The sequence below is a fragment of the Vipera berus genome, assembly GCF_964194415.1.
Source record: "Vipera berus genome assembly, chromosome: 3".
NCBI lineage: Eukaryota > Metazoa > Chordata > Lepidosauria > Squamata > Viperidae > Vipera > Vipera berus.
The window spans coordinates 81,915,690-81,941,726 of record NC_138204.1 but is presented as its reverse complement, the minus strand read 5'-3'; the positions used below and the strand labels follow the sequence as shown (position 1 = coordinate 81,941,726).

The window sequence follows — 26,037 nt, the reverse complement described above, 5'->3', positions numbered from 1 at the left end:
ATCTCCGTTTCAAAGCCGAAGAGCCAGCGTTTGTCCGAGGACGTCTCCGTGGTCATGTGGCCGGCATGACTAGATGCCAGAGGCGCACGGAATGTTGTTACCTTCCCACCGTAGTGGTCCCTATTTTTCTACTTGCATTTTTACGTGCTTTCAAACTGCTAGGTGGGCAGAAGCTGGGACGAGTAACAGGCGCTCACTCTGCTACGCGGCACTCGGGATTCGACCCGCCAAACTGCCGACCTTCTGATCGACAAGCTCAGCGTCCTAACCCACTGAGCCACCGTGTCCCTTATTTCAGATGGAATATTAGATGCCAAATCTGAGGGTGGCTGTAATAGCATCCAATTTGATTTTCCTTCCATTCAGTCCCATTTGAAAACTTATAATTAGTTAAGTATTGGTTAATAAGGATGAGACTACGTAAATTCTAAGAGAGTCATCTTCGAAGTGTTTTAATTGCAATAATATATGCAATGTGGCATCCAAACTTTATTTGGGCTCTCTTAAAGGCACTTTATTAATCCTAATATATTCCCTGTTTTATAAAACCGAAATTCTAACTGCATCTTGATAAAACAGGTTAGAGGATCCTCTAGAAACTACTAGTAATGAAATAGGCATTTCACTAAGAGATAGGCATGTAACTAATCTGCAATGCATTTTTTAGACAGACTCAATGGTGTCTGAGCTGGCAAAGTGTATTCTGTGGAGGCATAAATTAGGGGCATCGAACACATTTGTCTAGTGTTTGTGGTTCATTGCTCAAAAAATGATCAAAGATTATCTTGACCCGTACCAATCGGGCTTCAGGCCCGGGTACAGCACGGAGACGGCATTGGTCGCGTTGGTGAATGATCTCTGGTGGGCTCGGGACAGGGGTTGTTCCTCTGTCCTAGTCCTATTAGACCTCTCAGCGGCTTTTGATACCATCGACCATGGTATCTTACTGCGACGTCTCAGGGGACTGGGAGTGGGGGGCACTGTTCTACAGTGGTTCTCCTCCTACCTCCTGGGCCGTTCGCAGTCGGTGTTGACGGGAGGGCAGAGATCCGCCCCAAGGCCTCTCGTTTGTGGAGTTCCGCAGGGGTTGGTCCTGTCTCCCCTCCTGTTCAACATCTATATGAAGCAGCTGGGTGAGATCATTCGGGGTGGGGTATCATTAGTACGCTGGTGATACCCAGCTTTTTCTTTCCACTCCGAGCCAACCCAGTGATGCCCTCGTCGTGATGTCCCGTTGCCTGGAGGCAGTTTGGGTTTGGATGGGGAGAAACAGGCTTCGACTCAATCCTGCCAAGACTGAGTGGCTGTGCATACCGGCATCTCGGGTGAACCATTTTTGTCCATCGTTAACGACGGGTGAGTTGTTACCCCCCGCTGATAGGGCTCATAACTTGGGCGTCCTCCTGGATTCACGGCTCAGTTTGGAAGATCATATAGGAGCTGTGACCAGGGGGGCTTTTGCCCAGGTTCGCCTGGTGTGCCAGTTGCGACCCTATTTGGACCGAGATGCCCTACGCACAGTCACTCATGCGCTCGTGACCTCCCGTTTAGACTACTGCAACGCTCTCTACATGGGGCTGCCCTTGAGGACCACTTGGAGGCTTCAGCTGGTGCAGAATGCAGCTGCGTGAGTAGTAATGGGAGTTTCCCGATACTCTCATGTAACACCTCTTTTCCGTGAGCTGCATTGGCTTCCAGTTTCCCTCCAGGTGAGATTCAAGGTGTTGGTGATGACCTATAAAGCCCTAAATGGCATGGGTCCAGATTATCTCAGGGAGCACCTGCTGCCAGCATCAGCCTCCCATCGTCCTGTGCACTCCCACAGGGAGGGCCTCCTTAGGGTTCCGCCGGTTAGGGAATGCTGGCGGGTGATTCCAAGGGGGAGGGCATTCTCTGTGGGCGCGCCTGCCCTATGGAATGAACTGCCGGTGGAACCTCGGACTGTCCCGGACCTTCGCTCGTTTCGCCGAGACCTGAAAACTTGGTTATTTGATCTTTCTGGCCTGGACTGAGGGGGTTTTAATTTAACTTTAAATTTTAAATTTTAATTTGTTTTAATTGTGGGCTAGTCTTAATTTAATTCTATTTTAATTGTATTTATTTGTATTGTTTTAATTCGCCCTGTAAACTGCCTTGAGTCCTTCGGGAATAGGGCAGTATATAAAATCAAATAAATAAATAAAGAAGAAAAATATTTTAGACAGATGCATTGAAAGCCAGAGTAATTATTTTGGAAAACTAAATTCAAAGATTTGAAAGTCAAACAAAGATAAAGACGTCCCTTGAATTGAGCTTGATAACTTCATGGACATGCATAGGTAGTTTTTTAATTTTTAGTGTGGTTTACCACTGCTTCCTGCTCAAATGTTTTTGACCTTCTAGTCTCATCCACTGCCTTGTTGTTGTTTTTCCTGTGTGTTGCTCATCCAAGTACAACACCAAACACAGACCCTGTCTGTCCACTGATTAAAAAATAAAACCACGGAACAGGAGAAGATATCAATACTGGGTCAGTGGCATGCACTACATTGAGAATGATCTACATAATTTTATCCGTGGCATAATCTGGACAATCAGTGAATAATACAAATCTGTGCTGTTGCTCTTGCTGCTCCAACATCCAACATTGAAGCATAAATCTAAGGCAGGGGTCTCCAAACTTGGCCCTTTTATGACTTGTAGACTTCAACTCCCAGAATTCCTCAGCCAGCATGCCTGGCTGAGGAATTCTGGGAGTTGAAGTCCACAAGTCATAAAAGGGCCAAGTTTGGAGATCCCTGATCTAAGGCTTTAACCACACTGCCCGGTCACCTAGTCCTTATTTTTTGAGGGCAGGAATGGATAACATTACACTTTACTCACTTTGTTTCATTGCAAAAGCAACTACAAGGTGTGTTTTCTGGCTATAGTTTTAAAGTATTTGCTTGAGTTGCTTTACTGCCTTATAAGCTAACTTTAGAAGTTTATTGACTGCTTTGCAGAGGAGGAAATGTCCCCTCAATTTCATTTTCAAAGCATTTCCTGAAGAAAGTTTTTGATGCCTTGCTAAAATGATATATCAGTACCACAATGGTTAGAGTGCTTGTTTTGTATGCAGGATATACCTGGATGAAATTCAGCAAAAGTAGGGTGCTTTTTTTGAAATGTGTTTTTTTCCCCCAGGGCTCCTCATTTTTTCCCCAGCTTTTTTTTTTGGTAAAAATAAATAAGTCATTTCACTCGTTTCTGCAGTCACTTGAGATAATAGGAGACAGTTTTACATACGGTACTCACATTTCACTCACAAATATCACCCAGGTTTTAGCAATTACATCATCATGGTTAATAGTAATATTAGAAAATATTTTTAAAATAGTAGAAAATATTTAAAAGCATTTTTAATCGTCCAATAATGTCCTTGTGCTTGGACAATCTTTCAATTTCTATCTTTTTCAAAGCAATTTAACTTTTTTCCCCCCTTTGAATCCCACCTACTGTGCATACCCTTTAAATTACATGGTTGAAAAGATCTACTTTGGTTCATATCAGTTCTATACAAGCTCAGTCAAAAAAGACTTCCTTTCTGTTTCCTAAACACCAGTTTTATGCAGATTTTGGATATGTGCATTCCCTTAAAAAATCACATATTGCGTGTGCAGTTTTTTTTAATCCAAGAACTAATTCTAGTGCATAAGTCAAAGACTAACTGCATTCCAATCCATTGATTAATCTCTACTATGCAAATTAGGTTGTTGATAGTCTATAAAAATACAGACTAATACAATTGTTTATTGCAGTTATTAGGTGATAATAGATTGGTTGTTCTTAACTGATTGAGCTGATCATCCTGAAATGTGTCTTTCACTTCTTGAAAATAAGAAAAAAAAATCTGAAAGAACAAGAGAGCAAGAGTGTCCTTATTTAATTCTTGATGTGTGGTTTGTGTGTGTGTGTGTGTGTGTGTGTGTGTGTGTGTGTGTTTATATTCTAAGAAAACTACCAAATTGGAGGTTCAGGTGAAAAGTACTGCATCCTGAGGCCATCTTAATTTACATACCTAGTCCTTACTCAGCAGGATACTAAGAGTGAAACTATAGTTGGGTCACATTAATCTGTTTTTGAACAATTTGTCATATATATTAAACTCTAGCATGCTTTCTCTATCAGACACCCGGTATTCTTTTTCTACCACATTGCTAAAAACATGCATTTGACTTCCAAGTGAAATGGCAATCAACGTTCATGACAATCTTGTTTTCTCAATACAAATATATGAATGAACGGATTATTATTTCTCCTGTCATTTTGTCAATGTCAGATTGTCCTTTTTTTGTATGAATCCTCTTGTTAGACCAGATTACACGTACAATTCACTTTTCCTTATAATAGCCAGCAAGTTTCTCTGGGAAACTTGCAAATACAACTAATGTTGCTCAGTATTGAACAATTAAGCATACTGTATAAAGGTAAAGGTTCCCTCGCACATGTGTGCTAGTTGTTTCAAAGCCAAAGAGCCAGCGCTTGTCCGAGGACGTCTCCGTGGTCATGTGGCCGGCATGACTAGACGCCAAAGGCGCATGGAACGCTGTTACCTTCCCACCGTAGTGGTCCCTATTTTTCTACTTGCATTTTTACGTGCTGTCGAACTGCTAGGTTGGCAGAAGCTGGGACGAGTAACAGGTGCTCTGTTACGTGGCACTCGGGATTCGACCCGCCAAACTGCTGACCTTCTGATCAACAAGCTCAGCATCCTAACCCACTGAGCCACCGTGTCCCTCAAGCATACTACATACTTCTTGCTAATACCCATAATAAAAGTAGCTCGGCTGACATTTGGTAGACTGTAAAGGTTATTTACAAATTAATATAGGCCCTAGCCAGGGAAAAGCCTGCCTTATGGCCAGGTTAAAGCCCTATCTATCTGTCTTTAAACTGGTAAAATTTTATACCAGTGTAACATTTGCTAGGCCCAGTGATGCAAGGATACAGAGTTGACAAATAAAGATATCTTTATTTCTGATGTATGGAATGCATCAACACCAGAAACTGGTGGATTCCCCTGGCTTTGTAGTCTTCCCAACCCACCACCAACCAGCAGTTGTGGAGAAAGACCTACCAGTCAATCCCATTAACATGGGATGGGACAGTTTTGACAGATGCCTAAACGGATGCCCAAACTCTCTAAATTGGTATAATTATTTCACATGGATTGATCTCCTTTTAGAGAGAGGATCAACAGTACAGGTAGGCCTCGACTTACAGCCACAACTGAGCCCAAAATTTTTGTTGCTAAGTGAGACATTTGTTAAGTGAGTTTTGCCCCATTTTACGACCTTTCTTGCCAGAGATAGTTAAGTGAATCACTGCAGTTGTTAAGTTAATGACATGGTTGTTAAGTGAATCTGGCGTCCCCATTGACTTTGCTTGTTAGAGGTTCACAGAAATAACCCTGGGACACTGCCACCGCCATAAATATGAGCCAGTTGCCAACTGTCTGAATTTTGATCATGTGACTATGAGGATGTTGCAATGGTTGTAAGTGTGAAAAATAAGTCACTTTTTTCAGTGGCGTTGTAACTTTGAATGGTCACTAAATGAACTTGTGAGTCGAGGACTACCTGTACTATTATATAAATGCCATACTTTAAGCATTGTTTTGCATATCATTTTTATTTTATTTAAGTACTATAGCTAAGGGGAGGCACATATGCACACTTTCACTGATATTTCAAGAACAAAGAGAAGGGAAATTTGTCCAGAGGATGCACTAATTCCCCTCACTTCCAGAAAAAGATAAATCATAGTGGTCAAGTCTTCCTGGTTTTCTAACTGCAACATGGAATGCACCAGAGTTTAAAACTAAAATTAAGTGTCAGCAACGGTGCTAATGGTGCTGTAAAAATGGTCACAGCTGTTCTGGGCCATGGCTTGCAGAAATTGGCATGAAAGGCGCCGAATATTCAGACAATGGATTCAGTGATTATGGACCAGTTCTATCAAGCAGCCCTGTGAGTATGTTGATCGGAATAAAGTAGCACTCTCAGGCTCACCACTCAATGAATAATAATTGTATATCCCTGGTATTTAATTAATCCCTGGTATACTATTTCTTAATCTGGAACATCACAGCCTAGTGTCTGAAGGAAAATACAGAAGATGTGGCCTGATATTAAAGGCGAGAATAATTGGCTCTTTTCTTATTTCTGTCAAGCAATAACATTCATTATATCAATTGGTGAGAATGGCAGTCACCTTCAGTAATGACATGTAATGAGTGAGTTGCTTTGCTGCTTCTTTCATATGAATAAGAAAATAGTCTAGACTCTAGACCAAGGATGTCAAACTGCTGGCCTATGGGCCGGATGCGTCATCCAGAAGCCGCACCCACCCCATTGCCGGCAGCGGCAAAACAGTCCCAATACGTCTCGCGACGTCACATGACATCGCGAGTTTGACATGTCTGGTCTAGACTGCAGTTAACCATACCTTCCCTCTATGCTTAGCTTACTTGGAAGCTATTTATCAATGTTCCCTGGTTGGATGTAGTTGGATGTAATACATTGTTTAACTCCATAAAGTTTGTTCACATTTCACTTTACTAAACCTAGATTTGATTGTCTGAATGCAACCTATGTATTGTGCAGGGCCCAGACCAGCAACTCTCATACACAGGGTAAGAGTAAAGAATTTTAGCCCTTCAAGGTCCTTTATGAGATGAGATTTCGCAAAGGAACATAGAACTGTATTATTAGAACTGAGATATTTCTTGTGATTTAATGATTGGGTAGTAAAAGCAAAAGAATATCATTTTCACTTAAACATTGCAAGGGGATTTGGCTGATATTAATGTTTTACTATCTTTCTTTAAAGAAATACAAATACACAAGACACATTTTCATAAGGAGCCTTTCAAAGGACCTAAACATATGATTGCTGACATTTTGCCTCTAAGGACCGTTTTGAACATATTATCTCGAGAACATTGCTCCAATCTGACTGTTTAAAATATAATAAGTTGGGAAAACTCCCTTCAATCTGTTTTCAATTGCAGATCATGGCACTTTCATCCAACAATTTGAGAGATAACTTTTAATTATAATAATATGAACCACATGGGCAGTTGATTGATGCAAACCTGATGTGTTCTCTTACTTTATTAATCTTTTTAATTAGAGTCAAAAGAATGTTTTATCTGCCGGGAAGGAGATGAGATGGGCCGTGACGGTCTGCTGCACTTCTGTGACTGCAAAAATCTCTTTGCTCACCAGAAATGTCTTTTAACTTGGATACAAAAGGTAAGAGAACTCGGCTTCCAATTTTGCAGTCTTCAGTCTCATACTCTTTCAGCGACACATCTGTGTGTCACCGTTGTTTTATGGATAAAAGTGCAGTAAGATTTCAAGGGGACGCGGTGGCTCAGTGGGTTAAGACGCTGAGCTTGTCGATCGGAAGGTCGGCAGTTTGGCGGGTCGAATCCCGAGTGCCGCGTAACAGAGTGAGCGCCTGTTACTCGTCCCAGCTTCTGCCAACCTAGCAGTTCGAAAGCACGTACAAAATGCAAGTAGAAAAATAGGGACCACTACGGTGGGAAGGTAACAGCGTTCCGTGCGCCTTTGGCGTCTAGTCATGCCAGCCACATGACCACGGAGACGTCCTCGGACAAGCGCTGGCTCTTCGGCTTTGAAACGGAGATGAGCACCGGCCCCTAGAGTCGGAAACGACTAGCACGCAAGTGCGGGGGAACCTTTACCTTTACCTTTAAGATTTCATTGGGTGTTTTTCCCCCCATTATATTGGGTAGGTATGGTTTTCAGAAGGGATGCGGTGGCTCACTGGGTTAGGACGCTGAGCTTGTCGATCAGAAGGTCGGCAGTTTGGTGGGTCAAATCCCGAGTGCCACGTAACAGAGTGAGCGCCTGTTACTCGTCCCAGCTTCTGCCAACCTAGCAGTTTGAAAGCACGTAAAAATGCAAGTAGAAAAATAGGGACCACTACAGTGGGAAGGTAACAGCGTTCCGTGCGCCTTTGGCGTCTAGTCATGCTGGCCACATGACCACGGAGACATCCTCGGACAAGTGCTGGCTCTTCGGCTTTGAAACGGAGATGAGCACCGGCCCCTAGAGTTGGAAACAACTAGCACGCATGTGCGGGGGAACATTTACCTTTTTATAGATATAGATATATAGATATAGATATAGATATATATAGATATTTATTTGTCCGTGTGTGTTTTGGGGTGTGTGTGTGTGCAGGCAAGTAAAAATATCCTTGGACTAGTAACTTCAATGGCTAGCTAACTTGTCAAGCTGAGTTTAAATAAATATTAGCATCATTAATCAGTACTTAAAATTATTTTACTACACATAAATCATTGATTTACTGACTATGACAAAGTAGAGATTGTACTGGGAAAAGATCTACCCCAACTAGAACCATTCACTATTATACTTTCTTATGTTTATTTTAGGGTAAAATAGTTTCTTTTATTAAAAATATATGAATTATAAATGTATTATTGTGCGGGGGAACCTTTACCTTTACCTATGGTTTTCAGAAACCCTGAAAGGACAAAATTCTCACAGTCATCTACTACAAACCATGATGATGAAAAACATGGCCAAACATGCAGTGTGATGTCAGATGCAAACCCCAGCCTTTTTGTACTTATATCGTTATGTTCTGTGCAAGTATGAAATCATGTGGTTTGCCTAACTTATTTTAACTTTAGCGTATTGTGTGAATGCAGCCAATACATATTTTTTCCTAAATTGCCATCAGATTTGATTGAGTAAAACATACTTCTCAGAGCTGCAGGTTTATCTATCTTGGAACCAGCAATTAGTATTTTCATTGATTTAGTCCAAAAATTTGTGAGGCAGCTAAATCTCACAACCTCTTTGTTCACATATGAAATTGTTACTTTTGGGGAGGGGTTCCTGCGACCATGCAAAACCATGTTGTAATGTCTCCAACCTGAAAAGGTTGCTGAGTTTTGAACAGTGTATATTTTAGAGCAAAGTTTTTTTTCTAATTCTCAAGGTTTAAATATTGGTACAAATAAATGTTTATTTTTTTAGGTGGCCATTAAACATCAATGCTTTTAAAGTAACACCAAAATAACCAAATGTGTATCATGACATCACAATGCAAGCTCCATCCTTTTATTCATGTGCCATTATATTTTACTCAAGAATGTAAAGGGAAGGAGTTTGTGTCAACATATTGCCATACATTTCATCACTTTACACATATTACACACATTTCATCACTTGGCCCTAATGGACCCCATGGATCTGTGAAGGACCTATCAATGCTGCAAGCTATCTTGAATAAATTACTAATACTTAGCTTTTCTTCGATTCTAAAATTTTGAAACGTTATGGAATTCAGTAACAAGATAAAACCCAGGGACGTTCTGCATATACAATATTATATAAATATAGGTCATAAACATAGATTTACTATATGTAACAAATGCACATTTTGTAAAAATCCTTTTCAACACATTCGTACGGATGCATGGAATTTAGAGCAAAGTGTAAACAATCTTAAATATATTTAAGGAACCCTTTCTAGAAATAATCTGGAATTGGAACCCCCAAGTTGAAGTATAACTTTTGCATAGGAAAGTTTTAATCATGAAATGAATAGGACCTAATGAAATAAGCAGTGTTTTTTAATATATATGCAATGTGTTGTGAAGACATGGGGAGTCAATCCATGCCTAAACAATAAATGCAGGTTAGGGGCCACGTGCTGATAATCTGTGTGTGGGATGGAGGCAAAATCTGCAATCAAAGAAAGAATAATATAATTAAATTTCACACATAGTTCTATTGTTGGGATGATGACCTGGAGAAGTGGATTAGAAGTATGGGTCTTCAAAGGAATGACTGGTCAAATGGATTCTTTTCAAAAACTGAATGAGGTTCATGCCTATCAAAAGGGTGCATGGTGTATAGAATAGGAAAACAAAATGCTTTTTCAGACTTCCTTAGAACTGTATACTGTATAATAATTACAATCATAATGTGTCTAACCAGCTCACCTACTTTCGCTCTCTTTTGTATGTCTGTGTTGGTAGAAATCTCTATTTACATGCCTTTGTATGCACGTATACAGGTTTTATAATATCTGGCTAATTAGAAATGAAAACACTGGAAATTGCTTAATAAGATTTTTAAAGTTTGCAAACATTCAATAAATTGCAAACAGACAAAAAAAAGAATATGGGAAGGCCATTTTTTTAAAAAAAATTATAAGCATATTTTTTAAAAATATTAGACATCCTGTGGGTCCTGCGCTACATTATTTGTTTATAATTTGCCAAAATTTAAACTAGTACTGATTTCATCTGGCATCCCCTTTAATGCATGGGGTAAAATTCTATTGGGAACTAAATGGTAATATAAAACATAGCATTTTTTTTAACTAGCAGTTTTGTAGGAATAATTCCTGAGCATTTATCACTTATTTCCACAAAAGTTGTCTTCTGGGGTGGCTCAATAGCCCCCCCCCCCAAAAAAAAAGTTAATTCAACTCTAAAGTATACGGTTTAGGAACTTCATGAAATAAAAACTAAAGATACTGTTGTTTTTGTTTCAAAAATATAACATGTGGGAAACAGCTTTCCAGCCCAGAAACGCACATTGTGCCCTCTCAATGACCCCCTGGTAGAGACACTCTTGTGTTTATGAATTAGTAATTCAACAAATGGATCTCCCCTCATGTTTTCATCTGGAAACATTGAAGTGATCAGAAGGATTGTTTTTGCCCTGTTGTAATAACAGATCTAGGTTACTCACAGGCCAGCACCACAACAATAGCCTAGGTTAAAATGGGTAATGTGGTTTGTGGTTGAGTATATTATGGGCATCCAGTCATTGTTTTTACCTGCTGTGTTAACTAGGCTCCCAATTAAGTATAATGTGGATTATTTGTTAGCGCAGAATTGTTAAGTGAACATTCTCGGCTTTGTTGTTTTTAGTTGGAAGATCAGTATGTTATGTGAATGGAGAAATAGAAAAAATTACTTTGTTGTTACAGAAACGGCATGCATTTTTTTTAGAAATGTAAAGCAAAACGTTGAGATTGTAATTTTTTTCCCTGTATTCTACCGAACTGAAAAAAGTCAGATGCCACTACTTTTTTTCCCTATAGTTCTGCACTTCTGTCTTTCTTAACTTTCTTAATTTCGCTTTCTCTTTTCATTTTATCTTAAATAAACCTTAATAAAACTTTAATAAGAAAAGGATTTTTTTAAAAAATAATAATGACAAAATGGGGTTTGCAAGGGTCCACAAGTGGTTTTTTTCCAGTAAGACCTGTGCAGGATTTCTTGCTGTTTGTACTGGAGAAGCCCCATCTTGAGTTTATAGATCCAATGTACATATTCCATGAAGATTTCTCCCCTCATAATTCTGAACAAATGTTTAAATATTAGGCCAGAGTAAATGCTATGCTGGAGACTTAAGATTTTACTGCTACTTCAGCTTCCTGATGGATATGCTTTTGCTCAGGTTCCTGGGTTGTATGGCTTCCTTGCAGTATGTGCTAATAAGGTAACAGACGCTAATAAAGAGTTAAGAATCTACAGGAAAGCCACCCTCAAGCTCAAGAATATGAGGCTAGTGAGTGTTTTTCAGGGTTTGTTTCATCCCAGGACTCTAAGAATGGTGCTTTGGCAAGTGTTTCTGCATCCGGGTTTGTCGTATCTTACTTACTAAACACCGAATTTAGTAATAATTATTGTAAATTAACCATCTGTTAAAGAGAAGGAATATCTCACTTAACCCTCACGTTGCCAGATCTTTTGCATGAGGCTTGAAACATTCTGTGGGTGCCAAAAGAAGGAAAGTGGCAGTAGCCCAAATTTAATGGGTTTTAAAAAAAAAGTTGACTAATTGTTGGAAACTTACCCTCCCCACATTTTTTCCCCAGTTACTTTGGCTAAACCTTCACAGTAAAGAGATTTTTAAAAACCTAATTATCCTTCCTCATCCTTTCTTCTTCCTCTTCCAAAAATCAATAACATCAACACTTTGTTAGTGTTAGAAGTATCTTTTGCAAGTATTTGTGCAAGTCTTAGATCCGAGTTTTATAATGTTGAGTAGCTGTGATTTAAGCTGAAAAGTGCTTTGAAAAGGACTGCTGAAGATATTTCTTAGTTCCTGAGTTACATAATAAGATCTTCCATTTGGATCACGTATGTCAGCCTAAGAAGCTCAACAGCATATTTAAGGCCAGCTCTGCCATTAGTCAAAGTTGTAGTACAGATTTTAAATCCTATCAAATGGTTGCAGTTCTTTAGTCATTTCAATTATTAAGAGGAATAAGAAAATAATAGTATTTTCTTCTTTGTATTTTAACATGACTTTATTGGTCTTCATCTAGCCCAAGGTTGCTTCTAAGATGATGATTTTTATAGTTTAGAATTTGTTGAAAAGACAAAATTTAGAGATAAGAATAGGATTATAGAGATAACATTTCCACCATTTTTTTCCTAGAAAAAAAATCAGCAAGAATGTACAAAACTGAGTTTTTAAAGTGTAGAAAAAATGTCATCCAAATCTTCTTACAGAATATGCAAGGCTACTGTCCGAAGATAGTAGTTTATTCCATATACTAAAGTATCTTGATAGATGAGGTCCAAAATCCCCCCCCCCAAAGGTGGGCATTTTGTGTGCATTTGTGTAAGGCAGCCTTCCTCTGTTTTCAGCCATATAAGGGAGGTTATCATAAGTAATTTTTTCTGCTCTTCCTATATCTGTTGTGGGTTATCTGGGACTCATATTTGATCCTTCTATATAAAGTGAGGATAAGAATTGCCTCCTACAGAAGAGATTGTTTGCACCTCAAGCAGTTTCTGGCTCCTACATTAGTTGTACCATGGGACCAAATAATTACAACAAAGCTGTTTTAAACAATATTTTTCATTTATCAACCTTTGGGAAAAATTATGTGGAAATTCACATGTTAGCAAAGAGTTAGTGTGGACAAACAAATTGAAGAACATGGAATAAAATGAGTTCTATGCAGTAATCCAGCACAAGAATAATAGCAGGAATGTTAGCCATTTCCATCATACATAAAAACAATACCTATTTCTCAAAATGTAAGCCTGTCAGAAATAGCCCATCTAATTATGGAAAATATATTATGGATGCTTCCATATGTGACATTTATGTCATACCTGGTCTGACTCCATGCTGCTGTGAACCCAAGCTATTGCCTCTGTTGAGACCCTGAACAAATTTAATTCAGCTCAGCTGTGTAGCATGACAAGAAACATCTCTGAAAGTTGAAATTTCTGAATAGAAATTCTGGAGCTTATCATTTCAAGGCCAGCTGTGCTAAAGGCAAACATGGTTGAGGATAAAATAGTTGATTTGGATTTGGAGAGTTCTAGCAATAGTATTGAAGTACCAATGCTTGTAGAGTTCAATGTACACCCACTTTTTTATCAGAGGTATGGTAGACAGAAGTGATGGACTGCTTAGCTTCAGGATTTCAGAAATGGAAAGACATTCCAGCATTGTCTCCATATAACCTGTTTGGTTCTGATAGACGAGGACTCAGAGTGGTTCACAATGAATGAGTTTATTGAATACACATAAGTCAACTGACAACTGTTAAATGTTTCAAGCTTTTATAGTAGAACTGTTTAATCTGTAACCAATCATCAAACGCTATTTTCCCGCTTCTTGTTACTTTAACCAATGGTTGCACCAGAATCTCCCGCTTCTAAACCCAACTTTTGCAACCTGCTTTTTTCCATGTTTGCAACTATTTACAGACACAACACCCCTTACCCCCCAGTTGTTGTTATTTATGGACATAATCTTTTAAATATTTGGGCGGTCTATGGACTCTTGAAGGGTATCTATTGCTATAGATACTAGAGTCATTCCTCTCTGATTGTCTGCTTGGCTGGCTTACTCTGGGGGACCTGGACTCTTGGCTGACTGGCTCTGACGCTTCTCTGTTAACACTTTGTGGATGTTGTTGTGTTTGAAGATCAGCTGTTGCTGGCCTACTCAGAGGGGGCATTTCCCAGTCAATTTGACTATGTTGTTGTTGGTTACCAGTGGCCGGGTTATTATGCATTCCTGCTTCCCCACTATCTGGCGTGTTATTATCAATAAGCCTTGAAGCAAAGTTTCCCCCGTGTAAACTTTGATCCCCTTCAACTGGCATACAGCCAGTAGTTCTCTTTCTTAGCTGATCTATATGTCTTTTGCTGATCCTATTCCCTTCCCCCTCAATAGTGTAAGACAAGGGACCCAATATTTCAGTGACCACCCCTGGGACCCATTTGTCCCCTTGTGCATAATTCCTGGCCCAGATTAAATCCCCAATTTTGAATGATCTGTTTGGAATGTCCAGTTCCGCACTTGGTAGAAGTCTGTCAGGGTGTAACCTGTCCAATTTGGTGGTTAGTCTCTTCCCCCACCTCATTTCAGCTGGGCTTTTACCGGTAGCCGTGCATGGGGTCGTATGTTGGGTCAGCAAGAATTCGGCTAGTCTCTGGTGCCAGTCGCCACGGATGATTCTCTTTAACGCGTCCTTAGTGGTCCTCACATTCCGTTCAGCCAAGCCGTTGGTGGACGGGTGGAAGGGTGCTGATGTCTTGTGTTTAATCGAGTTGGCCCTGAGGAAATCCTGGAATTCAACAGAGGTGAATTGGGGCCCATTATCTGACACAATTACATCAGGTAACCCATGAGTGGCAAAGAGGCCCCTTAATACTTGTATTGTTTTACCTGAAGTTAATGAACTGACGGGTACTACCTCTAGCCATCTAGAGAAACTATCCACTACTACCAGGAAGGTTAACCCTTGGAAAGGTCCAGCAAAATCAATATGAATCCTGGACCAAGGATTCCTGGCTAACTCCCACTTATGCGTACGTGTGTGTTGCTGCTCAGGCCTAGAACGTTGGCACAAATAGCAATTAGAAACGCATTCTTCGATGTCTTTGTCTAGTCCTGGCCACCACAAGTGACTCCTAGCCAATGCCTTCATACGTACTATGCCCGGGTGCCCCTCATGTAGTTCTAATAAAATTGAGGGTCTGTGGAGTTCGGGAATGACCACACGGTTTCCCCACAGTACACATCCCAAATGAACTGACAGTTCATCTTTCCTTCTAAAATAAGGAATGTACTTGGCGTCCGGGTTGGTATTTGGCCACCCACTAAGGACCCAGGCCATAATTCTCTTTAGAGTATGGTCATTATTTGTTGCCACAGCTATATCTTTAGCGGTTAAAGGCCAGTCAGGAATGTCCAGTAGGGACATTATTTGTCCCACAGGGGCAGGGTCTTCCTCAGTGATATTTAATGGCAGTCTGCTAAGGGCGTCAGCATGTCCCATGTCCTTGCCCGGTCTGTGTTGGAGAGAAAATGAATATGCTGAGAGGAAAATGGACCACCTCAGCATTCTGGGTGACATGATTTGGGGTGTCTGTTTATCCGTGGTAAACAGTCCCAATAGGGGTTTATGGTCAGTGAGTATAGTAAAGTTCCTACCATAAAGGTAATCATGGAACTTTTTTACTCCTGCCACGATTGCTAATGCTTCCCTATCTATCTGTGCATAATTCCGCTCTGCTTTGGTCAGCGTCCTGGAATAATATGCGATTGGTTTTTGGATACCTTGGTTGTCTAAGTGGCTGATAACAGCCCCCACACCATAAGGTGAAGCATCGCATGCTAAATAAATTGGTTTATTTTCAATAAAATGGGTTACTGTTGATTGGCTGGAAAGAATGTCCTTTAAAGTTTGGAAACTAACTCTATGCTTATTAAGCCACTGCCAAGGGGTCTTTTTATCTAAAAGTCTATGGAGGGGTTCTGCAATGGCAGCTTTGTGTGGCACAAATGTATGGTAGAAATTTACTAAGCCAAGGAAGGCTTGTAATTCAGCCTTGTTTTTTGGTTCAGGAGCCAATTTAATTGCTTTGATTTTATCAGGGGTAGGATGAATTCCATTTTTGTCTATCCTGAATCCAAGGAATTCAGTGGACTTAACCCCAATGCAACATTTTCCCTTTTTTAATTTCAGTCCAGCCCTCCTAAATCTTTCCAATACCTGTTCCAGCCGCTCTGCTAATATTTCTTCATTTTTCCCAGCTATCAAGACATCATCAAAGTAAGGGCATACACCAGGTATGCCCTTTAAGGTCCTCTCCATTACTTCTTGAAAAATGCCTGGAGCTGCTGCAATACCAAATTGCAGTCTGTGGACTCGGAACGCCCCCTTGTGGGTAACTATCGTCTGAGCTTCAGCAGCCTCTTCAGAAACAGTTAATTGCAAGTACGCCTGCGCCAAGTCGAGCTTGGTGAAAATGGCGCCGTCCTGTATCGTGGCGAGGACCTGCTTCACCGTCGGGACCGGGTAAGCGTGTTTTTTCATTCCCAGGTTCAGGGTGGCCTTGTAGTCAGCGCAGATCCTCACATCCCCATTAGGTTTAAGGGGTGTGACGATCGGCGTTTCCCACAAACCACCCTCGACTGGTTCTAGGACGCCTTGGCCTACAAGCTTATCGAGCTCGGCCTCGATTTTTTGCTTCAGGGCGAAAGGCACCCTTCGGGCCTTAAGCCTGATGGGTTTAACCGACGGGTCTAGATTAAATTTAATTGGGGGCCCTTTGTATTTACCTAAAGACCCATCAAATACGTCTGCGAATTCATTGCAGACTGATTCGAGGGTCTTATTTTTAATAACTGAATTTATTCCCCCAATCCAAATGCCCAGGGCCGGGAACCAGTTAAGGCCAATTAGACTAGTCCTCTGTCCCTCAGTAACTATTAAATCTAAAAACCCCTTAAACCCTTTAAATTTAACGCTAAGGGTAATCTTCCCTTTTATTTTTATTGGGGTTTTTTGAAAATCGGTTAATTGGATTTTTGTTGAACTAAGTGGAATTTTTCTTCCACTTATTTGTTCAATCCTTTCAAGGGTTTCACTGGATATTATGGACACTGAAGCCCCTGAGTCTATTTCCATTTTGCAAGGAACCCCTTGCAAATGGACTATGATTTTTAATTTCCCTTCTGGAAAATTGCTATTTTTCCCTTTCCTACTGCGATTGACTCGCACCACCTCCCCGCAGTTTGGAATTTTAGCCGTCAGTCTAGGGGTCTCTTTGCCACTATAGTAAGGGGTTACCTTACCTTCGGGCCACACATCGACTTCATGAAGGCGGTTGTCGCGTGCTCGACTCCTGCAGATGGCCTGGATGTGGCCGGTCTTCCCACACGATCTACATCTGGCGGTACGGAATCGGCAAGTGGCGCGGGGATGGTTGCCCCCGCAGCTGCCGCACCGGTTGTCATTGTCGCGCGGTCTCGTTGTGGAGTCTCTCCATGGTCGTTGGGCCCCTGTCGATTGTCGTTGCGGTGTTGCGGGTTGGTGACGGCGATTCAGTTCAGACCCCTCACTTCGGGATGGTTTTGGCGCCATTTTTCCGAATCGTTTGGAGACTTCGGCGATGTCGTCTTCCCATTGCTGGTCCACCTCCCCGCAGTCCACATAGCCTTCTTGGTTGATCTCGGCAGACACGGCCATGCTACTCCGGGGGGGGTCGCGATACCCGGTGGATTCGTATGTTAAAAGTTCATCCAACACTTCTTGCAAATCGCCGGTGGGTTTGGCGATTATTCTATTTTGCAGCTGCTCGTCTCGCAAGCCCAGTACTACTCGGTCCCGAATTCTTATTTCCAAATTGTCATATTTGCAACGTACTGCGGCTTCCCTGATGGCAGCAACGAATTTTTGAATTGATTCTCCCGGTCTCTGGTTCCTTTTTTCAAAAATACAACGCCAAAAGAGTTCGGATCTCCTAGGCGTGAAATGTACTTTTAGTTTGGCTAGCAGGTCAGCATACGGAACACTTGAGACCGGCTGTGGTTGACAAAGTCCTACAGCGATCCGATAAACTGGTGTGCCGCAAATTGTCAGTAACGCTGCCGCCTTTTTCCGGTCGTCCGTTATTTCGTTCACAAGCAGGAACCCTTCGACCTGTCCAATATATTCTTCCCAGTCCTCTGGGAAGTTTGGGTCGAATTCTTTCAATGACCCGATTTGCGCCATTCGGAGAATTTTTCTTTATTCCGCCGCGGCCGCTTGGTTGACTGTGACACTTTTCAAATTTGCCGCCTTTGCGCAGCTGTTTCGCCAATCTTCTCTGGTCTTCCGTCTATCCCACCTTCGTCGCCAATTGTTTGGTTCTGATAGACGAGGACTCAGAGTGGTTCACAATGAATGAGTTTATTGAATACACATAAGTCAACTGACAACTGTTAAATGTTTCAAGCTTTTATAGTAGAACTGTTTAATCTGTAACCAATCATCAAACGCTATTTTCCCGCTTCTTGTTACTTTAACCAATGGTTGCACCAGAATCTCCCGCTTCTAAACCCAACTTTTGCAACCTGCTTTTTTCCATGTTTGCAACTATTTACAGACACAACATAACCGATGCAAAAGGAGACCAAGAGGATGGCACAATTAAAAATTGTATTATAGGAAAGGGAATAAAACACTACTCTAGCAGTTTGTTTGCTCTATGTATCTTCTTTTCATTACAGGTTGTATTATCAGTAGTAACTGTCTTTGGAAAGGATCCCTAATTTGCAAAATTTGATTTGATCAAGGAGAGATTCAACCTAGAAATAAGGAGAAATTTTCTGACAGTGAGAACAATCAACCCATGGAACAGACTGCCTTTAGAAGTTGTGGGAGTTTCAGCACTGGAAGCTTTTAAGAGACTGGACTGCCATCTGTCAGAAATGGTGTAGGTTGTCCTGCTTGAGCGGGGGGGGGGGGTTGGACTAGATGACCTACAAGGTCCCTTCCAGCTGTGTTATTCTATTCTATTTAAAATATTTATTGTATTTCTATTGATGGATGATTGTTGCGTTGGTTTATAAGGTGTCTGGCAAGAGGATAACAAACAAACAAAAAGGCTCATGACTCTTGACTAGCAAATTACTAATTACTACGTCATTTGAAAATGCCAGATTATCCTTAAATGAGATACCTTCAGTCCTATTGCCTCCTTATTAATATTTTTTTCAGTCAAACTGCCAGGCAATATTGATACAGTAAGACAAGCAGAGAATATTGTTATTCCGTGACATTTACATACAATAAATAAGAAAATGAATATTAGCCAATCAAAGTCAAAATGTTTTAAAATATTTTTTGGTTGCTGAACAATTATATGGAAAGCACTTATCCTTTAATCTTGCCACTTGCAAGTATATGCTCCATGTTTTAGGACAATTATTTTTGCTTTTGTTTATGAGCCATATATGAAATTATTCTATTCAGAGACACCCTGTTTTTATCAACATTTGAAATGGCTTACGAAACGTTTATAATTCAGGAATACAGCCTTATGCTTAAATAGAGGTACCCTTTTCTTGCTACATACTCATTTTTAATGAGATTATTTAAATATGTATATTTGCTTTTTTTTACTGCCTTCTGTGGATGCCCTTGGCAACCTCTTCAGAGCTTGACAGTTACTCTAGGGCTGTTGCTCCTAGGCCTGTCCATATCTCTTGAAATCTCAAAGCAGCTGTTCCAAGCCTTTAACAATTTTAAGAAGCTCCATAGGGACACTTCTCTCACAACCAAAACATTTTGTGGACTGATTTGTACAGACCAAATCCCAACATCTATATCAAATACTGATTGCCAGCATTCCATGTAGTGTCCCAACATTCCGCCACACTCTTCTATATCCAAGAAACAGTTAGGAAAACAGTGGTTTTTGTCACTAGAGTTGATTGAGCTTCTAGTATAAGTTAAATAGAGCAGGGCTTTTCAACCTTTTCACCCATTGTACCACTTTTAGAATATGGCAACATCCGAGTACCACCAGTCGCCTGACCAAAAAAACACAAAAAAAGGAAAAAAATGATGAAGTACAGATAGTCCTTGACTTACAACAGTTCGCTTAGTGACTGTTTGAAGTTAGAATGGCACTGAAAAAAGTGCCCCCCAAGCCACAGCTGAGCAAGACGCCTGCCTGCCCGGCGGCGCTCTTCCTCCTGTCCGAGGTTTTCATTGTTGTGAGCATTTCTGTTGAGGATTGGCAGCGGGGGTGGGGTGGGTGTTTGATTTTTATTCCCCCTGTCTACTGGGTGTTTGCAGCATGTTTTGGTCACTTCACATGACCCTGGGACACTGTGACCGTCATAAATATTAATCAGTTGCGAAGCATCTGAATATAAATCACAAGACCCTGGGGATGCTGCAATATTCCAGCTGATTGGCGCTTCTTCTGGGCTCAGAAACGCCAGGATCAGCACCGAGCTCCAGCTGGAGCCTGGCGCTTATCCTGGTGCTTTCTCTGAGCCCTGACAGCCCTGCAGCTCCAGCCATCTCTCGCTCAGGTTTGTGTGGTGCTACCACCGGTTCAGCTCATTCCCCTCCCCCGCTACCACTTTTCTAGGATGGTCGCGTACCACCTGCCAGGTGCCAATGTACCACAGGTGGTACCCATACCACTGGTTGAAAAGCCCTGAAATAGAGCCTTGGGTAAATCATTACCTTTTTTTCTCTTTGTTTTGAAAATTACCTAGAGAACATTAGTGCAGAGAAACAAAACACACCCTGACACCTTGATTCTGAATGGCCAGAGAGATCCCTTGGAGGTCCTTCAGTCAGCAAACATTCTTCTGAACTGCTATAGGGAAGAGGAAAAATGAATTACCCAAATTAGGCTGCTGACCACAGCAACTTTAAAAGTATTTATAGAAATGAGGGGGAACTATGCCTCGAGTAGTAAGCCCTTTTGCCTTCTTAGGTCGTCATAAGTTTCGTTGTTGGGATGAATGGGGATTTTTAAGAGGAATTTTTGTCATGATCTTGTTGCAAAATATATTAATTAACCCCCTCCCCCCCTTGCCATCTTGTTCCCATCTTAATGGTCAAATAGTTCTTCTTCTCTCGCAGCTTCACACAAAATCTTTAATTTCTGACTTTGGGACAAGTCCATATACTCCATTGCATGCCCTTCCATATTTATAAAAATCACATATACTATTTCTTTCAAACATTTAAATTAGATTTTTTTTGTTCAGATATACAATTTAAGGAACCTAAATAGGATTTCCAGTGTTCCTTTATCCAATTATTCACCAATATGCTTTGTTTCAATAAATTTGTCACAGATCATCTGATCAAATCTTCATATAGTTTTCAGAATCTGGTTTTAGTATGAAAGAACAGTAAATATGACCCAGTGGATATATTTAATCTTTGTCTTATTTACTTCCTACACAAGAAATGTGATTGCTGTGCTGCATTACTTTCTTGCCTAATATTTTGACACTGTTTTTTGTTTTAAAAATATAATCTGAATAATACAATTTAGAGAAAAAGGAAAATCTACCTACTTTCCGTAGTTTTTAAAAATAAATGATCTCCATTATGTGAAAACGTAGTTGAGCTTCTTGGCTTTTATTCAATCTGTCTTTAATGAAATACAGTTCACACATGAGCAAGATGGCTAACCCAGGAGAGCCTAAGAAGAATTCATTGTTGTCATTTTTTTTTTAAAAAAAAATCCATTGTAGTCACTTTTGAAGTGTTAAAATGTAGATTTGAGCATTTCAAATGCTGTGAAATGGAGAACTTCTCAGTTCATTACAGCTGCTGGAGCATGCCTGCCCCTTCTTGGCTATAAAAATAAAACCACGAGCTCAGATTAGGCTATGCCGAGAATATCTTGCCATAGTTAGCGATGGACATATTGGCCAGGAACTCAGCAGGAAAAAACGGTTCCTGTATATTGGAATACTAAATCAGAATGCTTTTGTATTTGCTTATCCTCTTGGCTCCAATATAATACAAGGAACTCATATTTCAGAATTAGCTGAATGTGTTTCCCTCTTGAAGCCAGCTCTTTTCCTTGCTTGCCAGGCACATTTCCTGTCAGCACTTTAGAGGTCTTTTAAAAAGTAGATTAATCAAATAATCTGCAGACATTTTAGGCACCCTCTTATCTTTTTTTCTTCCATCTTTGTATTTCAATTTTGTCAATAAATGTGATTTGTAAGTAGTCCAAAGTCTGACATCTCGATCTGTATGCCCAACAGACATCTCAGAATTAATTTTATGTTCTTTCTGGCTGCCCAGGTACATATACCCTACTTGGAAACAGTGGGCAAGAACTTAATGCTATGAGTGTGACTCAGATCATCACAAGGTATGGGGAAATGTATTGATTAAAGTTGTGCAAATCCTTTGTAAGAACACCCAACACCTCTTTTCAAATCACTGAAGCAGCCATGTCTTTTTTCCAGCTTTGATGAGTTTGGAAAGTTGGCTATCTTTGCATAAGTGTGCACAACAGTCCTTTCATTTCTTTAGGGATTTGGAAGCAGTTGGGAGCAGCTTCTGAATCTACTGCTAGAGCCTGTAAAAAAATTAGCTCATATCTGTGTGAAAAGGCATGCTTCACACGTGTGCTCTATTGTATTTCTTCCAAGGATTTGCACAGCTCTATCTTAGGGCATCCCCATTCAACCTTTAAAACTAATTTTTACAAAGACAAAAAACATTCGTGGTGTTCTAGTTCTAGAGAGTAAATGAAGAAAATATAATTTTAAATGAAGCACTGTGACTACTGGGAGACATACTTCAATATGCACCAAGGAGATATCTCTCTCTCTCTCTCTCTCTCTCTCTCTCTCTCTCTCTCTCTCTCTCTCTCTCTCTCTCTCTCTCTCTCTCTTGTCTTACACAATTCTTTATTAACGAAAGCTACATTTTGTTTGTAAAACAAAAGAGAATGGTCCAGCGGCACAAAACAATAATGCGATGAAGGCGCTATTTCATTAAACTGGAATACAGGGATTGGGTTACTAATTTGATGCTTTTAATTTCATATTATAAATTATGTCCTTTCAGAAAGTGGAAGAAAAATATTTCCCTTGACAATGGCTACCTACAGATGGTAATGTTATATATTTCCCCAGAAAAATGAAAAGTTGAGAGAGGTGCTAGAGAGAACTCCTGCTTAATGTGGTTCCTTAGGAACAGAGAGCAATGCCTATATATCAACTCTGGTTTCTTACATTTGGTTCATAAAATACCAAATGCTTTCATCCTTTTAATAAGATGCCTATTAACCCAGCAATAACAGGAAGGGGAAAAACACAAAATTTATTTGAAAGAACAAACAGGAGACATTCTTCACAAACCCAGGTCTTTTGAATTCATTTCTGTATTATCTTCTCTAATGTCCATTCTACTTCAAATAAACAAACAAGCCTGAAACACTGCATATCGATACATATTTCTTGGAAATACGTCCTTTAAACAGGGTTTTCACATTTGAGTAGCTACATAAAAAAATGCACACAACTCTTTTCTTGCAACTTATCATTGAAGCTTTTGGGTAGATAGGGTGTTTTTTTCCCCATGCTTTGGTTTCTTTTCTTGAAATGTCAGCCTAAGCGTAAACTACAAATTCTTCAACTATACTATAAATGTGATATAACTAAATCTGTGGTTTCTTCAAAGATCTCTCTCTCTCTCTCTCTCTCTCTCTCTCTCTCTCTCTCTCTCTCTCTCTCTCTCTCTCTCTCTCTCTGTGTGTGTGTGTGTGTGTGTATGGTTGGCTTTTGCCTTTTTCTCAGGGCTGAGACAAATGGAGTAGCTCAAAGTCAACTAACGGCCTTGTACCTAATGCAGGGTTAGAATTTATGTTCTTCCAGTTTCTAGCCCAATTTTTTAACTACTACATCAAACTGGCTCTCATTTTTATCTATTCAATACGCTAAGCCAAAGAGGAAGAATATGCAGGTCGTGTGTGGCCCACAGTGTTTCCCTAGATTGCACTAATGCAATTTGGCAACAAAGAAAAATTCCCAAGAAGAGCTTCAATGGGCTTAACATGCCTGTCAAAACTTAATAAAAAAAGATTAAAAAATTATTTGAATAGGACAGTCCTGTGCAAAAAAAAAAATGTCTAAAGCCAAAGCAATTAACAATTCTATTTAACAGGAATAAAACAAGCCAAGAAGTGATGCCTTCTCGAAACCCTGCTCCTGGCATTATTAAATCTTCCTAGAATATGTGGGGGATTGATACTAAACTAGAGGCAGAATTTTTTCTCTTTTCATGCTCAGGAGGCAGTTGTAATGCAATGTGTGGATGACCTTGGGGGATGAGGGAAAGAGATGTTGCCTAGGAAACAATCAGACCAGAGGAAGAGGAGCCCCCAAGGGCTTAATGGTCACAGAGGAAAAAAACGTAGGAAGGACTCGCTGTATTTGGTAAGATGGCTAAAAGTAGCAGTGGACAATTGGTATCTTCCAAGATTCTGTTAATGTAGCCTTATAATAAAGTAGATTTACTCATTTAGTTGGTTTTCCTGTCCGGTATACTTGGGAAGAGTGACTAGAAGAGAAAGAGGCAGCCAAAATTTTGATCAGCTGATCTGAAGTATTGTGAAAGAAGAAGAGATTGCTGCTTATTTAAATCAGTTCCTGCACTCTTCTTATGAAGGGTATGAAAACTGATGTTGGATTTTGTATCACAAGAGACAAAATAAAGCATCTGAGTCAAGCCAACAGAAGAAGGTATCCTGTGGTATTCTGCCTCACACAGCAAGCTATGTTGACCCTGGTGGGCTTATAATTATACACCTGAGCTCCATCTGCTGCAAATTGTGAGTGCTAGGCTACTAACTGATACAAGATTACCTGGATGACTTAATACCTGGGTTGCCAATTGCTCTTATTGGCACAATTGAATGTACTACACTGAGACTCTGCCCTTTAAGTAATACCTTGCTTAGGTCCTGATTGCCCGAGTGATCACTTCTCCATTTGTGAATCTCTTCAGCCATTAGGACCTACAAATGAGAACCTTTTAAAAGTGCCTCTACAATCTGAGGCCCAAGTATTGATCATGCTGAAATAGTTCTTCGATATAACTTCTAGGGAATGTATCCCCAAAGGAATGTCTGCCATATCCTTTTCACCAAGTCATTAAAAGTCAGTGATGATCTTGTTTGTGTTTTATGTGTTGTTCTATTTTTATTTCCTATTATTTTGTGGCCTTTTAAAGCAGGAGCCACCTTGAATACTCATGCCAAACTTGAAGGCAGTTAATAAGTCAAGCCAATCACATTAATAAATGTACTGAAAACAGTTATCGAAAGCACAGATGTGTTTTGGCCATGAAGATGATGTGCAGTGCAAGATGGTGAATACACACATTCATATGCACATCTGCATGCACACAACACACATTTTCCTCCCCCTATCCCTTATCTCACTGCAGTGCAGGTGTTAGAAAGACAAAATTAAAACCCTCACTTCCTACTTGATAGCCTTATTGAAAAGTGAGCAGGGAACATCTTTTAAGATTTACCCTAATTGTGTCTCTCTAGAGTCAGCCCTGATATTTGATGTCAGAATAGGTATTTTTGGTAACATGATTTAAAGTGTGACTATGAGTATGCAAATTGTCCACAAAGCAAAATAAACCTATACATCCAAAACTGAGCAAAAGGAGAGTAGCATTCTCTTAGTTGATGTCACTGGGATATAGGGTTTATGCCAACTTAGTAGTCTTATGTGCTTAGCATTGAACAGAGTGACTGCAATTTTTATATGTGCTGTGAAGTTAATAAGTAGATGTTGATAAATTCTACAAGACTTTGAGCGAGTCAGAGCAGATTAAAGGAGAACCAAGTTTGGGCATAATGCCCCTTTTTGGCCTAATAATTCCAAACTCCTGAACCTTGGCTAGTTAATGAATATATAGGCATGTGTGGTGGTCAGAGATACTTTTCCATAGCTTCATCTAGTGTGCCAATGTGTTTATTCTTGGTTAGAACTGGATATGATCCATGCATTTAGTTACCTCTCAGTTCAGGGACTACCCTTGAAGAGCACTCTGAAACTTCAAATAGCATGATATATTCTTCCTAAAATATTGAACCTATAATCAACTTATTTTGTTAGCTATTACATTGATTTCAAGTGCAGTCCCATAGCCTTTTTTAAATGGACCATTGAAGGACTA

General features: G+C 40.2%; 1 protein-coding gene across 3 annotated transcripts in view; it reads left to right on the top strand.

Annotated features, from left to right (window-relative positions):
• The window catches only part of LOC308665192 (uncharacterized protein), a 375,212-nt gene that overhangs the window by 26,675 nt on the left and 322,500 nt on the right, over positions 1-26,037 (top strand). For all 3 annotated transcript variants that reach the window (XM_081322901.1, XM_081322900.1, XM_081322902.1), the window contains exon 2: positions 7,153-7,274. In XM_081322901.1, coding sequence (XP_081179027.1) covers positions 7,153-7,274 — 122 coding nt within the window. The remainder of the gene's footprint in view (positions 1-7,152; positions 7,275-26,037) is intronic.